This window comes from Capsicum annuum, chromosome 10 (assembly GCF_002878395.1).
Source record: "Capsicum annuum cultivar UCD-10X-F1 chromosome 10, UCD10Xv1.1, whole genome shotgun sequence".
Lineage (NCBI taxonomy): Eukaryota > Viridiplantae > Streptophyta > Magnoliopsida > Solanales > Solanaceae > Capsicum > Capsicum annuum.
Window position 1 is genome coordinate 208,056,324 of NC_061120.1, and position 13,927 is coordinate 208,070,250.

General features: G+C 37.0%; 1 protein-coding gene across 1 annotated transcript; it reads left to right on the forward strand.

Moving 5' to 3' along the window:
* The first annotated feature begins 522 nt into the window (after window positions 1–522).
* On the forward strand, window positions 523–11,495 carry LOC107843637 (DNA glycosylase/AP lyase ROS1). Its single transcript, XM_016687980.2, has 20 exons — window positions 523–766; window positions 1,193–1,797; window positions 2,435–4,357; window positions 4,430–4,828; window positions 5,356–5,446; window positions 5,611–6,721; window positions 6,966–7,045; window positions 7,116–7,200; window positions 7,285–7,376; window positions 7,447–7,515; window positions 7,685–7,721; window positions 7,807–7,889; window positions 8,314–8,775; window positions 8,920–8,956; window positions 9,053–9,110; window positions 9,341–9,480; window positions 9,578–9,643; window positions 9,744–9,858; window positions 9,941–9,979; window positions 11,159–11,495. Exons 2-20 carry the CDS (start codon window positions 1,365–1,367, stop codon window positions 11,287–11,289), a joined length of 5,451 nt encoding a protein of 1,816 aa, XP_016543466.1. The 5' UTR covers window positions 523–766; window positions 1,193–1,364; the 3' UTR covers window positions 11,290–11,495.
* The last annotated feature ends 2,432 nt before the right edge of the window (window positions 11,496–13,927 follow it).

Here is a 13,927-nt window from a genome sequence, read left to right on the forward strand (position 1 = left end):
TAACGGCTAACTTTTAACAATAGCATAAAACAAGGGCAGCAGAACCTCTTTCCTACTCTTGGCACGTGGTCAACCCTCAGTTCGACAATTCACGGCACTTTAATCGTTTAGCACAAATTAATACTTTTACTTTAAACCCCTTAATAAATGTTGTTGAACACTGGTTTATTAACACATATAAGTAGAATTAAAATAACAATAAAAATAAATTAATTTCTCCATTTTTAAAGACTTAATATATTTTATTTATATTTTTTTAAAAAATAATTAAAAAATAACTTGACTAAATTATTTTTATGTATTATTCTTTTTAATTTAATATTTTTTTCCTAGATTATACTAAGAATAAAGATGATAGGTATTGTGGATCTAAGTTGTTCGAATTTTCTAAAAATATTATCGTATTTATATTAGATTTTTTAAAATTATGTTACTTTTAAAGGATCTAACATACATTTAATGATATTTTTGAAGAGTTCAAATAATTTTATTAAACTATCTATTTATATAAAAATGACGAGTATTTAAAAACGGAGGGAGTAATATGCTTTTTAAAGATGACAAGTATTTAGAAAAGGAGGGAGCATGGTTTTTTAACAATTTGCCGAGAAAAAAAAGTTTTATCGGTTCAATGACTTTATATCAGTCCATGTATAATGCCTTTCTGAGTTTCAGTTTAGCTTCTTTCCTAGTTTTTCTAACCATAGTTAAACAGTATATCTCTCTTCCATTCTATGAGATCTCCCATCAAAGATCCATTTTTCAGGTGAGTAAAATTCAGCTGAGTTTTCTACACTTCTTCGACCAGTTATATATGCAATTTTTTTTATTCTAGACATCATGAAATTGAAGGACAAAATTGGATTTTTGAGGTCAGATTTTATTGTTTCTGTCGGTTGGATGAAATTTTCACTGATCAAGACTGAATTTTTGCTAATCATTTCTTGAATTTGACAAGAAGAAAATGAGATTTCTTGATTTGTTGTTGAATCTACATTCTGGTTTTGGTCTTTGGGGATCTGTTATAAAACGAATCATTTGATGTAAATTCACAAATTTGAATGCAAGTGCTAATCAATTAGTATGTTTTTTTGTAGAATTTTATGATGTTATGTTTATCTTGTTCCTATGATTTTTTAATTTTTTTTCAATCTGGGTCATTTCATCTTTGATTGTTTTTTTTTTTTTGCAGGATAATTTGGTAAAATAAAATTGGTACCGTAGAATTAATAAACTTATCCAAGTCCTGCATCTTTTTCTATGCTGGAAATGATTGAGTTTTCTCATAAGAAATTTTTTCTGTCAAATTGAATAAATAAAAAGGGGAAAAAGATTGGGTTTTTACCAGTTTCCAGAGCTGCAGAATGGACTCATGGATCCCAGCAACACCGGGGAATCCAGGATTTGTGAAATCTCCACCAATTTGCAGTGACAGGCAGGAAAATCAGCAAGGTCAAGTGGATTGGTCAGATTTGCAAAGAAAACAAGCACTGGGACATACGGCTGGCGCCACCGGGGAAGCACAGAATGCGGCAGCATACTGTGGTTCAACAAGTTCAGTGACAGTAGATCAGTGCTTCATTACCTCGGAAGCAGCAGTGGGAGCAAAGTCCAAAATGGATGGAGGTGGAATAAATATGTACAATAACTTCCCTAGTGATAATGTAGACATGTGGAGCAATGTGTCTTTTGGAGATCTGTTGATGATGGCACAGGCTGGTGGCACCACGCCAGCAGATGAAACAGCGAATAGAGTGAAGAGTTCTTTCAACCCATTCCTGAATTCTGAGAATGCAGGTAGACAAATGAAGTATTTGTTGATTCATTCGTCATTATTAATTGTAATGATCCTACTGCTTGGAGGACTTCAGATAACGATAACGATAACTGCAATTCATGTATATGTCAAGAGTTTCTTTTACCTGCCTCATTGACACAACTACGCAACAGTGTCTTCATGCATTGTAAACCTGCAAACTGTTTGACAATGAAATATAACAAGTTTAGTGTCATTCTTTGGTAATTTGAAACTTACATCTACTAACAATTTGAATGCACAGCATGCACGGATTGCTCGTGTCGAGTAGAACAACCCTGTGAATACTCAATGAAGTTACAATTTGGATTAAAAATAGTGTATCCTAGAACAAAATCAGAGTGGAAACAAAAGGGATCACATACAAGATCAGTTATACAGTGTTTTCTCTGTGATTGAGTGTTCTTCTGTTCCTATTGTTATCTACAAGTAATTGCATATTCGACATGTAGCACGCGCTTCAACATATTGTGTTTCAGTTTCATTTCCATGAAAAACAATTTGGCTAAGCGTCAAACAGTATCATGGTTTTGCAGACATGTCAAAATCATAAGAAGTTTGTTTCTTCAGTTTGGGATTATTACCTTGATAAACTACATAAGTGAATTCATCATGCAGGTGAAAGCTCTATTTTTTCCAGCTTCCCTTTCAACTTGAATACACCATCAAGAATGACGGATGCAGCCTTGAGCGGAAACATCCCTTTCCAGTTCGAACCAGTAACACCAAGTCTGATCAAGAGTAAAGGGCAAGCATCTAATGCATCAAACCTAGATAATAATGTGACAACAGCAGCAAGAGTTGGACAGCCGAATGAGGATACAATAAAGAGAGCTGAAGCAAATGAACTCCAACAGAATAAAGATCAGTCAGAGCTGATCCTGAATCAATCACAATTGCAGGAGTATCACAAGCCAGAGAAGGAAGGCAAACAGGATAGTGAACTGAATAATACACCAGAGCAAAAACCAAGAAGAAGAAAGCACAGGCCCAAAGTGGTTGTAGAAGGCAAACCTAAAAGGACTCCAAAACCAAGAACACCAAAGCAACCTGGTTCAGAAGAGACAAAAAAAGAAAAGAGGAAGTATGTCCGAAGAAACAAGATTGGCGGGCCTGCAGCCACTTCTGCAGAGGAGGTAAACCATACAATTTGTCACGAGGGAAAGCCACCTAGTTCCCAAAAAAATCCAACAGCAAAAAGGAAGTATGTCAGAAGAAATCAAGTGAACAAGAGCACAGAAAAACCCTCTGAAGATGGAAGCAGTGGAACAATTGGCAGACCTACAGCCACTCCTGCAGAAGAGGCAAACAATACAATTTGTCACGAGGGAAAGCCTCCTAGTTCCGAAGAAACTCCAACAGCAAAGAGGAATGTTAGAAGAAATCAAGCTAACAAGAGCACAGGAAAACCCTCTGGAGAGGGAAGCAGCGGAACAACTGATCCTACAGAACTTTCTCTTTCTAGAAAATCCCGCAAGAGATCGTTGATTTCTGAATTCGACAGCTTAGCAAGTGATGAGTACAGTCAATCAACGTTGGATTTGCATGCAAATAATTCAGGGTCAACTGCACAATCTGCAGAGTCTGTACAGCTTGGACAAGGTAAAGAAGCAACAAGTGAAGAGACAAAGGTGGGCATAACTTATAACATCACCTGCACCCTGAACCAGGAGGTGAGAAATTACTTGTCTCTGCCTAGAACGCAGTACCCTGGTCCTCCCACTCCGGACAAGGTTGGCTGGAATCATGACAAAGTCATGGTTGGTACTCAAAATGAAAGCACAAGTGGAAATAGCAGAATCATTTGTTCAGATTTAACTTATGATAAACAGGCACGCATACTACAAATGACACCACAGAGACCAAATTGTTCCAACTGCAGCAGCAGTGCATGCTTGCCACATGGGAAAGGCTTGAAAAGACAGCACTCATGTAGATCTGATGAAGCACAATTATACGGCATAAATGCCAGAGGAGCATATTTCAATTCTATGCAGGCTTATCAACCAATCCTTCCAGCAAATAAACCTGATGTTTATAGTAATGTAGGCATGCATTTTCCTGCTATTTACAAGAAAAAGAGACCAGAAAAGGGCCACAGCTCAACATCATCTTACATTAAGCTCTTTACTGGGGAAACTAACTATGTGCCTTCCTCTCAGTGCAATTTCCGTGGTTCCCCTAGCAACAATTCTGCAACCAATATAGGCATTAATGGAATGTGGTATTCCAATGTTATGCCAGCATTTGTCGAAGCAGAGAGGTTAAGGAGGAGATCAAACGGCGCAGCTCAAGTACAAGAATTTGCTTCTCTACATGAAATTTACAAACAATTTCCAACATCTACATCCAAAGAAGCAACAAAATATGGAATTGGAGAAAGATATAAAACTTCAAATCTGTCCAGTGCATGCATGGGAGCTCCAATTGCAGATGCCCCAACAGCAATGAAGACAAAAAGGCGGTCAAACAAGAGCATCCTTGTCAGCTCTGCAGCTTTCGACATGCATACCCATCAACATTTCAGAAAAAATGCAAGGGGTACTTAAAGGCATATACTTAAAACTATCAATAAAATCATAACTCTTTACTTGCTAACAACATTGAATGCAGGTTCTCTGCCAGCTTTAACATGGAGAGGCATGTCTCCAATCAATGAAATTGCAGAACGCTTGCGGCATCTTGATTTAAATAGAGAAGGCAGCCAAAATCAAGGTCAATATGGAATCATCAACTACCGCACCAAGTTACAAAGGGAGAGTGCCCTTGTTCTTTATCAAAGAGATGGAAGTATTGTCCCTTTTGGAGGTTCATTAGTTAGGAAACGCAAACCGCGTGCAAAAGTTGATATTGACGATGAGACTGATAGGGTATGGAAGCTTTTGCTGCAAGATATAAACAGTGAAGGAATTGATGGAACAGACGAAGAAAAGGCAAAATGGTGGGATGAAGAACGTAGAGTGTTTAATAGTAGAGCAGACTCATTTATTGCACGCATGCGTCTTGTCCAAGGTAATTGTGCAAAGTCTTCGACCTTTCCTAGTGGCTAACGCAAACCTAGCTAGAAGTAAATATTGCTAGTTTAAATAAGATAAGATGGCTATGCTAGTATCTTCAACCTATGACTCACTATCTGGTAATAGAAACAATTGAAAAGTAGAGGTATCAACTAAATGTTTATCTTGCACACCAAGATTCCATGTACCCTTACTATTTTTTCCATAGGAATACTTTTGGAGTTTCAACATGCCATATTAAAAGAAAAATGAATGTAAGTGACCTGTTTACTCCATTGTAAAACCATGAATTTTAGGGATAGGTTATCAAACATGGCTGAAGTATCACTCTATATACAGTCGGTTGTATATGGTATCTACATGTTGTGTATATGTATAGATATGTATATTACATGTATAGATATGTATATTGTATTTATATTCGAAGAAAGTATACACTACCTATACACACTACATATTTTGTAAACTTGGGCTGTAATTTCTCTAGATTTTATTTTATCTTTTTTTCTTTTGGCGAGTCAGGAGACCGGCGCTTCTCACCTTGGAAGGGATCTGTTGTGGACTCCGTTGTTGGGGTATATCTTACACAGAATGTTTCAGATCACCTTTCTAGGTTAGCTGAAACTATGAACTTCTACAGTTTTGGATTTTTCCGTCTTCCAGCACATTCCTAAACATTCAAAGATGGAGTGCCAACAAATTTCTTAGCCCACTTTTGTCCCTAAAACTACTTACTTTATCCTCTTTACAGTTCTACTTACTTTATCCTCTTTACAGTTCTGCATTCATGTCACTCGCTGCTCACTTTCCTCTGAAGACAGACAGTAATCAGAAGCATGAAGGAAACACGGGTATTATAATTGAAGAACCCGAAGAGTGTGCAACAAAGCCCAATGTTTCTATCAGATGGTATGAAGATCAACCAAACCGATCAACCGGTTGTCAGGATTCTTCAGGAGTCTACAACACAGATTCAAGTGAAGAAAAAGCAGCTGTCAATGGCTCTGAATCAAGTGCTAATAGCACCCAATGCATTAAGTCAGCAGAATGTTCTGTAATCCTGCAATCAGATTCTTCTAGAGAAGGCTCAGATCTGTATCATGAATCAACAGTTATGGGTTTCCAAGATCGAAAAGAATTGAATGATTTGCCTTCTTCCCCGAGTTCCGTAGTTTCTTCTGAGAACTCAGCAGTTATTCAATCTTCAGAAGGGACTGACTCGAGCAACTTTTGCAGCTCCACTTCTTTTTTGAAGCTATTACATATGGCAGGAACTTCAGGAGCACAAGGAACCAGGTGCACTGAACATTCACAAGAAGGTGAAAACTTTCCATTACTTGGCAAAGAACTTAGTGCACCGAAACTAAGTGGACTGTCGGCAGAATCTGTACATTCAGCACTCTATGCAATGAACCCTCAAAATAAGTTGGACATAGAGACAGTTAATGATGCAGAAGTCAATGTTGACCTACAATTTCAAACTGAAGATAGCAATTGTAGTGTCCAGCAAGTTACAGAAGCCACAGCCTTTTCAGAAACCATTGCAGATGTCACAGAAAGGGCCAGCGTAGTTTTTGATTCATGTAAGTCTGAGCAAAGAGTTTTGGAGTCAAACTTGAAAAATGACAGTAGTCATGTTTCTAGCAAAGTAGACAAAGTAAATGACAATCCCTCTAAAGCAAAAAGCGGACGGCCTGGGAAGGAAAAAGAGAACATTGATTGGGACAGCTTACGGTTACAAGCCCAGGCAAACGGCAAGAAAAGAGAAAGGACAAAAAACACAATGGATTCACTGGACTATGAAGCAGTGAGGCGTGCAAATGTCAATGAAGTAGCCCACACAATTAGAGAACGAGGAATGAACAACAAGCTGGCAGAGAGAATCAAGGTATGCACATGAGCATTGCATTGCATTACTTTTTCTCGCAATATCTGAGGACCAGAGAACATCTGTAAGCCCGCCCATTGTAATAAGCTTCTGCTATGTGTGGGTCCGCATGAGGGCCGAACCACCTTGGATCTATTGTACACAACCTTCCCTTGCATATTATAGAACATATACATCTACGGTATTTATTTTGCCTGAAATCCTCACGATTGCTCTATTGAAAAAAATAAACTTGCTGTTGCAGGCTTTTCTTGACCGGATTGTCAGTGACCATGGAAGCATTGATCTTGAATGGCTGAGAGATGTTCCACCAGACAAAGCAAAGTAAGCCAGCAATTATTCCAAATAATCCCTCTTGTATAAACTATAACAAATTTCAAATGTCTGGTTTCAGAGAGTATCTACTGAGCATAAGGGGCTTGGGTCTAAAGAGCGTGGAGTGTGTGAGACTTTTAACACTTCACCACCTTGCTTTCCCTGTAAGACCTAAAACCAATTTTGGAAGAGTTAAATTTATGAGAAATAACCATTCAATCACACTAATATCTGTGTTCTGCAACAAGGTTGACGTAAATGTAGGGCGTATAGCTGTCAGACTAGGATGGGTGCCCCTGCAGCCGTTGCCTGAGTCACTACAGTTGCATCTTCTGGAACTGTGGGTACTCCTAGCTCTAAATCTCTAATTGTGTACATAGTGCAAGGCTAACTCTGTGGTATTCCTACAGGTACCCAATACTGGAGTCAATTCAGCAGTACCTCTGGCCACGTCTCTGCAAGCTTGACCAAAAAACATTGTAAGTAGCATCTACGCTCTGAGTTGTAACTAAAAGTAAGTAATCCAGTAACAATCGTTTTGATAATATCAAATGATAAAGTATTGTTTACTTGTACTAAGATTGCTTAGAAACCATTTTCTTTTCTTCCAATCAGTAATGGTTCATTAATTTAAGATCTTACTTTCAGATATGAGTTACATTATCATATGATCACCTTTGGGAAGGTATGTCAATACTATTAGATGATATCTCCTAGAAGTAGTAGATATCTGCAATCAAAGGCTAAAGCCACTCTCACACCTCTTGTAGGTCTTCTGCACAAAAAGCAAACCCAATTGCAATGCATGCCCTCTGAGAGGAGAATGCAGACACTTTGCAAGTGCATTTGCAAGGTTAGCATATTACTATTTATACTTTCTGCAGCTAAAATACTTCTGTCTAGTTTGTCCAATTATCTTGTTTACATAAATTATTCTACTCAAACCCAAAGGACCATAGTTCTACTATGTTTTTGGTATGAAAAATTTACTATATGGCAGTGAATCGCTTGTCTGTTTCAAGCTAACCCACCAATATATAAAATATAACCATGACATGTTACAGAGAACTAAATTTCAGTCACTGATAAAAAAATTTCATGAAAAATTTAGATGCACCCATTTCTGAGATAGCTTCTTAAGTTAACCAGCTTATTGGTGATATCCATACTGCAAGCACATTAACTGAGAAAATAAGACTCAAATGCTATTTTATCTGTTTAAATATTTAGATACATTGTACTTCATAAACTGGGCCTTATAAAGATGCCTTATTCAGTGCAAGGCTTGCCCTTCCTGCACCGGAAGAGAAAAGCATTGTGCAGGCAACAGAAGACAAAGCTGCTAATGACAATCCAAGGGAAAACTTTACTCACCTGCCTCTGCCATTACCTCCGGGTAATCAACAACCATTTGAGCATCAGAAATTGATCGATTCAGCTCCTATTATTGAAGTGCCAGCAACACCAGAGCCCATTGTTGAAGTTCCTACCACGCCTGAGCAAGAGCAAATACAAGCACCAGAAATCGACATAGAGGACTTTGAAGACCCTAATGAAATTCCTATGATTGAATTGAATATGACAGAGTTCACTCAGAATGTAAAGAAGTATGTGGAGAAAAACATGCAGCTTCATCAGGTAGAAATGTCGAATGCCTTGGTAGCCTTAACTTCAGAAGCTGCATCAATTCCCACGCCTAAACTTAAGAATGTTAGCCGGCTCAGAACTGAACATCAAGTGTAAGTAATCTTGATTTTACATCATAAAAATAGAATTATGTTGCCAAAAAAGCACCCAACTGTCAAGGATAGACTGTACTTTTCAAGGTAATACAATATTTAAGGAACTTTTATACTAACTATCAATTGTTTTTCCACCTACAGCTATGAACTTCCAGATTCTCATCCTCTTTTGGAAGGGGTTAGTGATACCGTATAGTTTTATGTCCAACATAAAACAGCAATCAAGCAGATATAAAAACTAATCCTCCAAAGAATTGCATGTTTTATTTTGCAGATGGACAAAAGAGAACCAGATGATCCTTCTTCCTATCTTCTTGCTATTTGGACACCAGGTACGATCACAAGAACTGTAATGCATATGGAAGAAATTTTTTTGTTTTTTGGAAGGCTTCCTACCACTATATCTCTAGTAACTTGGAAATAAATGAATTAGCTAGGCCATGCTTGAGGAACTATTGATATAACTATCGCATTGGTAAATATAGGGTAGAAAATCTCAGTGTTCTTTCGTATCCCCATTTCAGCACTGACTGTTTTACCGCTTGTATCAAATTCATATCAGGTGAAACAGCAAATTCTATGCAACCTCCAGAAACTCAGTGCAACTCTCAAGAATCTGGCAAACTATGTGAAAATGAGACTTGTTCCTCATGCAACAGTATACGTGAAGCACATTCTCAAATAGTAAGAGGGACTATTCTGGTAAGAAAATCTTTAGAGACTCCAAAAGTGGTCATTCATATGAATAAACGGCCAAAAAGATACATACGGTTTGCTTAATCATTGTTCTTGTCAATAGATACCATGTCGAACAGCTACGAGAGGAAGCTTTCCACTCAATGGTACATACTTTCAGGTCAATGAGGTGAATATAACCAACTTTTAGTTCATTTACAGTTTCACACGTCAAAGACTAGCTTTCACGTCAAATATTGTGGTTTTCATTGGTAGAAATTACTTTTCAGGTGTTCGCTGACCATGATTCCAGCCTTAATCCAATCAATGTCCCAAGGGATTGGCTGTGGAATCTCCCACGACGGACTGTCTACTTTGGAACCTCAATACCCACGATATTCAAAGGTGAAAGAATCACTAAACTGATGAAACCTCATTTAGAAAGTTTTGGGAGTAAAATAACATTGAATTCTGTTATGTTCATCAGGCCTAAACACAGAAAGTATCCAACACTGCTTTTGGAGAGGTATGTAATGGAAAATCCTTCATTTTTTATCTTTTGAGAATGAAAATCCTTCAGTTTTTAGCAGTGAAAAACTTGCTTCTTATCTATTTCAACAAAGTAAATCCCTGAAAATCACGTGGGTTAAACTAGCTTTATGTTGAGATGTCATACTGTTAAACACAGAAAAAATGGATCACAGCTATTCTGTTTAAAATTTGGCATGCCATTGTCAGAATTTAAAATGAAAAGAAGCACCAGAAACCTAGGAAACTAGGATTATATAATCACTCAGCGCCAGAAGCAAACCTAAAACTTAGGGGACAAGGATCAACACGCTCACCTTTGTTGAGAATCCTGTTTATTTTCTGTTTGCCTTCTACCTCTCACAACATTGAGTCCGCCAGCCCCAACCTTCACCAATCTAATCCCTAAGAAAGAAAATAAAAGAGTCCCTACTTCTCGGGGCTAGAATATACAATAGTTGTACTTTTAGCTTAGGACTGCGGTAGTCTTCACTGACAGTGTATGTTGTTCTATTCTTTGTCTAATTCATATGATGATTGATTTTCATGCAAAAATGGCTTCTTTACACTCTATGAACAAGAATTTTGTTTTCAAATTTATCTTTTCAATTGAAGTTTGAGACTCCCTTTGCACAACATGCATTCTTAGGACTCCTTTCAAATAAATTCACCACGTAAGATCTATTTGAAAAAAGACATTGGTTTTGAACATATGTTACAAAAAAGGTCTGGGGTAAGTACTAAGAGCATACAATAATAGTAAAAATGCCGTGGCCTAGTAGTTCAATGAAGTGGCTTGAGCACTTTGAGGTCTCAGAACAGAGACAAGTACCGGATGATTTCTTCTGGTCTGTTCTAGCCTTGGTGGACAGAGTTATCTTGTTGGTGGGAGGTGGCAAGTATCCCGTGGAATTAGTCGAGGTGCGCAAAAGTTGGCCCGAACACCACGGTTATTAAATAAAAAGTAATAATAGTAAAAATGCACCATTTTTGACAATTACAAACATATATACCAGTTAATATTTCGTTCCACAAGCGTTTGAACAAACGGTAAAATTTAGCTATGAAAAAAGAGTATTGATCAGTTCAGAAGCTCTGAACTAAGAGGAAGAATTTGATGTCCCCTGATGCAAAACCTTTTTGTTTTATCTGATGAATAGCTACTGTATTTTTCCAGGGTTTGTTTGTGTGCGAGGATTTGATCAGAAGACACGAGCACCTCGACCACTATTGGCAAGGTTTCACTTTCCAGCCAGCAAGTTAAAGACTAATGGAAAAACAAATGAAGACAAAGGAGTAGCCTCCTAAATATGGCTAGCCAGGTACTCATGCCAAAGTCAAACAAGCTAACAATATTCAATATCATGCAGTTCAAAACCAGATGGTAAGAAGATAGATATCTATCTGGTTGACTTGTAAATGAGATGATAAATATTTTTTGTAGGCAAGAGTTATGGAGTTTTCTTTAGTTAGCAACAATTTATTGAATTATTCAATAGGTTTATTCCCATTTACTTCGCTTGAATTCAGCAATTTACGTTCCTTTCTCTTTCAAGTCAAGGGAAAGAAACCCAAATTGACACCAGGAGGAAAATCAGACCTATATATTGACACCAGTATATCAGACTTACAGAGCCCCAGTATCTTTCTTCAGGTAGCTACAACACCATATAGTGTTACACAGAGCCTGAACTAGACAAAATTGTAATATTTTCTGTTCTTTGATTACTCAAAAATAAACATGTGCATGCACCTGCTAAATGGTATCGTAACGTATTTAAATCTCATTAAAAACGAAGCTACACGAGTTAACTGGGAAAAAAGGGCTTTCTACCTTGTAACTCTATCAAGCTGAGAAAATCCTACATACAACTTCAGCAACTTTGATGACTCTCAACCTGAACAATCACAAAAGTAGATTCAAGATTAACAATCAGTCGGTTCAAAGTGATTACTGCAAACAGATACTACTACAACAACAAATTCGGTGTAGTTCCGTCCCATAAGCGGAGTCTGGGGAGAGCAAGAGTGTGAACACAGACTTACCCCTAACTCGAGGAGTTAGAGAGGCTATTTCTGAAAATGCAAACAAATACTAGACTTACCCCTAACTCGAGGAGTTAGAGAGGCTATTTCTGAAAATGCAAACAAATACTACACAAGCACGTAAATTCAACCTACTACACACATCACATATTGATATATAATGTGCAAGAGTATAATATAACAACATATTCAGTGTAATTTCACAAGCGAGGTATGTGAAGGATAGCGAATGCGCAGTCCTTAACTCTACCTCATGATATAAAGAGGTTGTTTTCAATAGAAACTCGATTAAAATAAAATATTTTCAGACAATTTGAAAAGGGGAATACATAAATGACAACAATAACAATGATGTGCAAGCGTATACAACAACAACATAAGTGGGATCTAAAGAGAATAAAGTATACGCAGATTTTACCCCTACCTCGTTCATAAAGATAGGAGAGAGGATTGTTCCCGGTAGAAGCTCAATTTAAACAAAGCATTTTCAAACAGTTTGAAAAAAAAAAGGAAATACAGAAACGAAAACAATAGCAATGATGTGTAAGTGTGTGCGCACCAAAATTATCAACAAATCACCCAAATGAAGCTTCACATATAAATCATAATCACATAAAAGGGTCATTACAGTGCTTTTCCAAAACAATAATACAACAACAACATACCCAGTATAATCGCAGGGTGGAGAGGGTAGGATGTACACAGACCTTACCCCTATCTTTTTAGAAGTTTCTGGTAGACACTTGCAAGAAAAATATGACAATACACTAGTAAGATACAAAGCAACTAAACGAGAAAATCAAAACAGGCTTGAGAGAAATTAACAGCAGTAAAGTGGCAACAATCGTAAAATAAACTACACATAATCATGAATAATGACACATTCATTGCGATCAATCAATATATGCGAAAGTTAAACGTTACAACTTCAAATTGACAACAAATTGCATATTAATCATCAAGCAAAACCAATAAACATCAATCAATATCAAAACAGCACACAGAGCATAAACATGTAATTACTACTCCGTTAAAATATACCTTGGTATCAAGCCATTTTACTCGAGTCGCACATATCTGCATACATCCTCTCATCTACCGGATCGGATCTACCATTATAGGTACATGTTCAACTGAACTGAACTCAATTTATGTGACGTATTTCGCTTCCCAAAATGACAATTTTCTTTTATATATATATTTTAAATAGTCAATTATTGCGATTTATCGTAATTTTTAGGTAATTTTCAAATGTATAAATTTTATTTCAAGAAAAATAAAGATTTTATGTCCAAATTAACATAAAACTTACCTTATTTGAATTTCAAAAAACGAAATGTGTCACGTAAATTGAGACAGATTGAATAGATATTAACTCATAACTTAAAAAACATAGCGGATCCAATGTAAAGAACATTGTATTGGGTAGAGAGGGGGGAGAATGTATGAATAGATGCAGAGTATCTCTGTTTTAAATGCATTTATTTATGGGTAATTTTTCCCACCTTCTAGCTTTTCGATTTCCCTCCATTTTTGGGTCTCCGTGCGTGAGGGCACGCGCCATTTTCGCGAGTCTGGGTTGCATTTGATTAAGCATTTCCGAATCGTTACCCGACTTGTTATAAGCGACCCGATTAGACAATGATGAAGGGCCCGTTTGGACGTGGATTTTGGAAGCATCTATTGGAGAAAATTTTGACGAATTTTGTTTGGACATCTATATATATATACTAAATAACGTAGCCCGTGCCAACACGGGCCCAACATATGTTATTTACGCTATCTCAATTTATGTAGCACAAATAGCATTTGAAGTGTCAATCAAATTTTTAAATAATGTAAGTTGCTAATCATTGTGATTTATAGTATGTTATGTAATTTAGTAATTTATGTTACTCGC

Bases quoted from the DNA above. Each gene is read 5' to 3' on its own strand.
- LOC107843637 (XM_016687980.2), top strand. From the start codon at position 1,365: ATGGACTCATGGATCCCAGCAACACCGGGGAATCCAGGATTTGTGAAA. The intron at 9,111-9,340 runs GTACGATCACAA...AATTCATATCAG, and splicing joins TCTTGCTATTTGGACACCAG to GTGAAACAGCAAATTCTATG. The intron at 9,980-11,158 runs GTATGTAATGGA...GTATTTTTCCAG, and splicing joins CCAACACTGCTTTTGGAGAG to GGTTTGTTTGTGTGCGAGGA.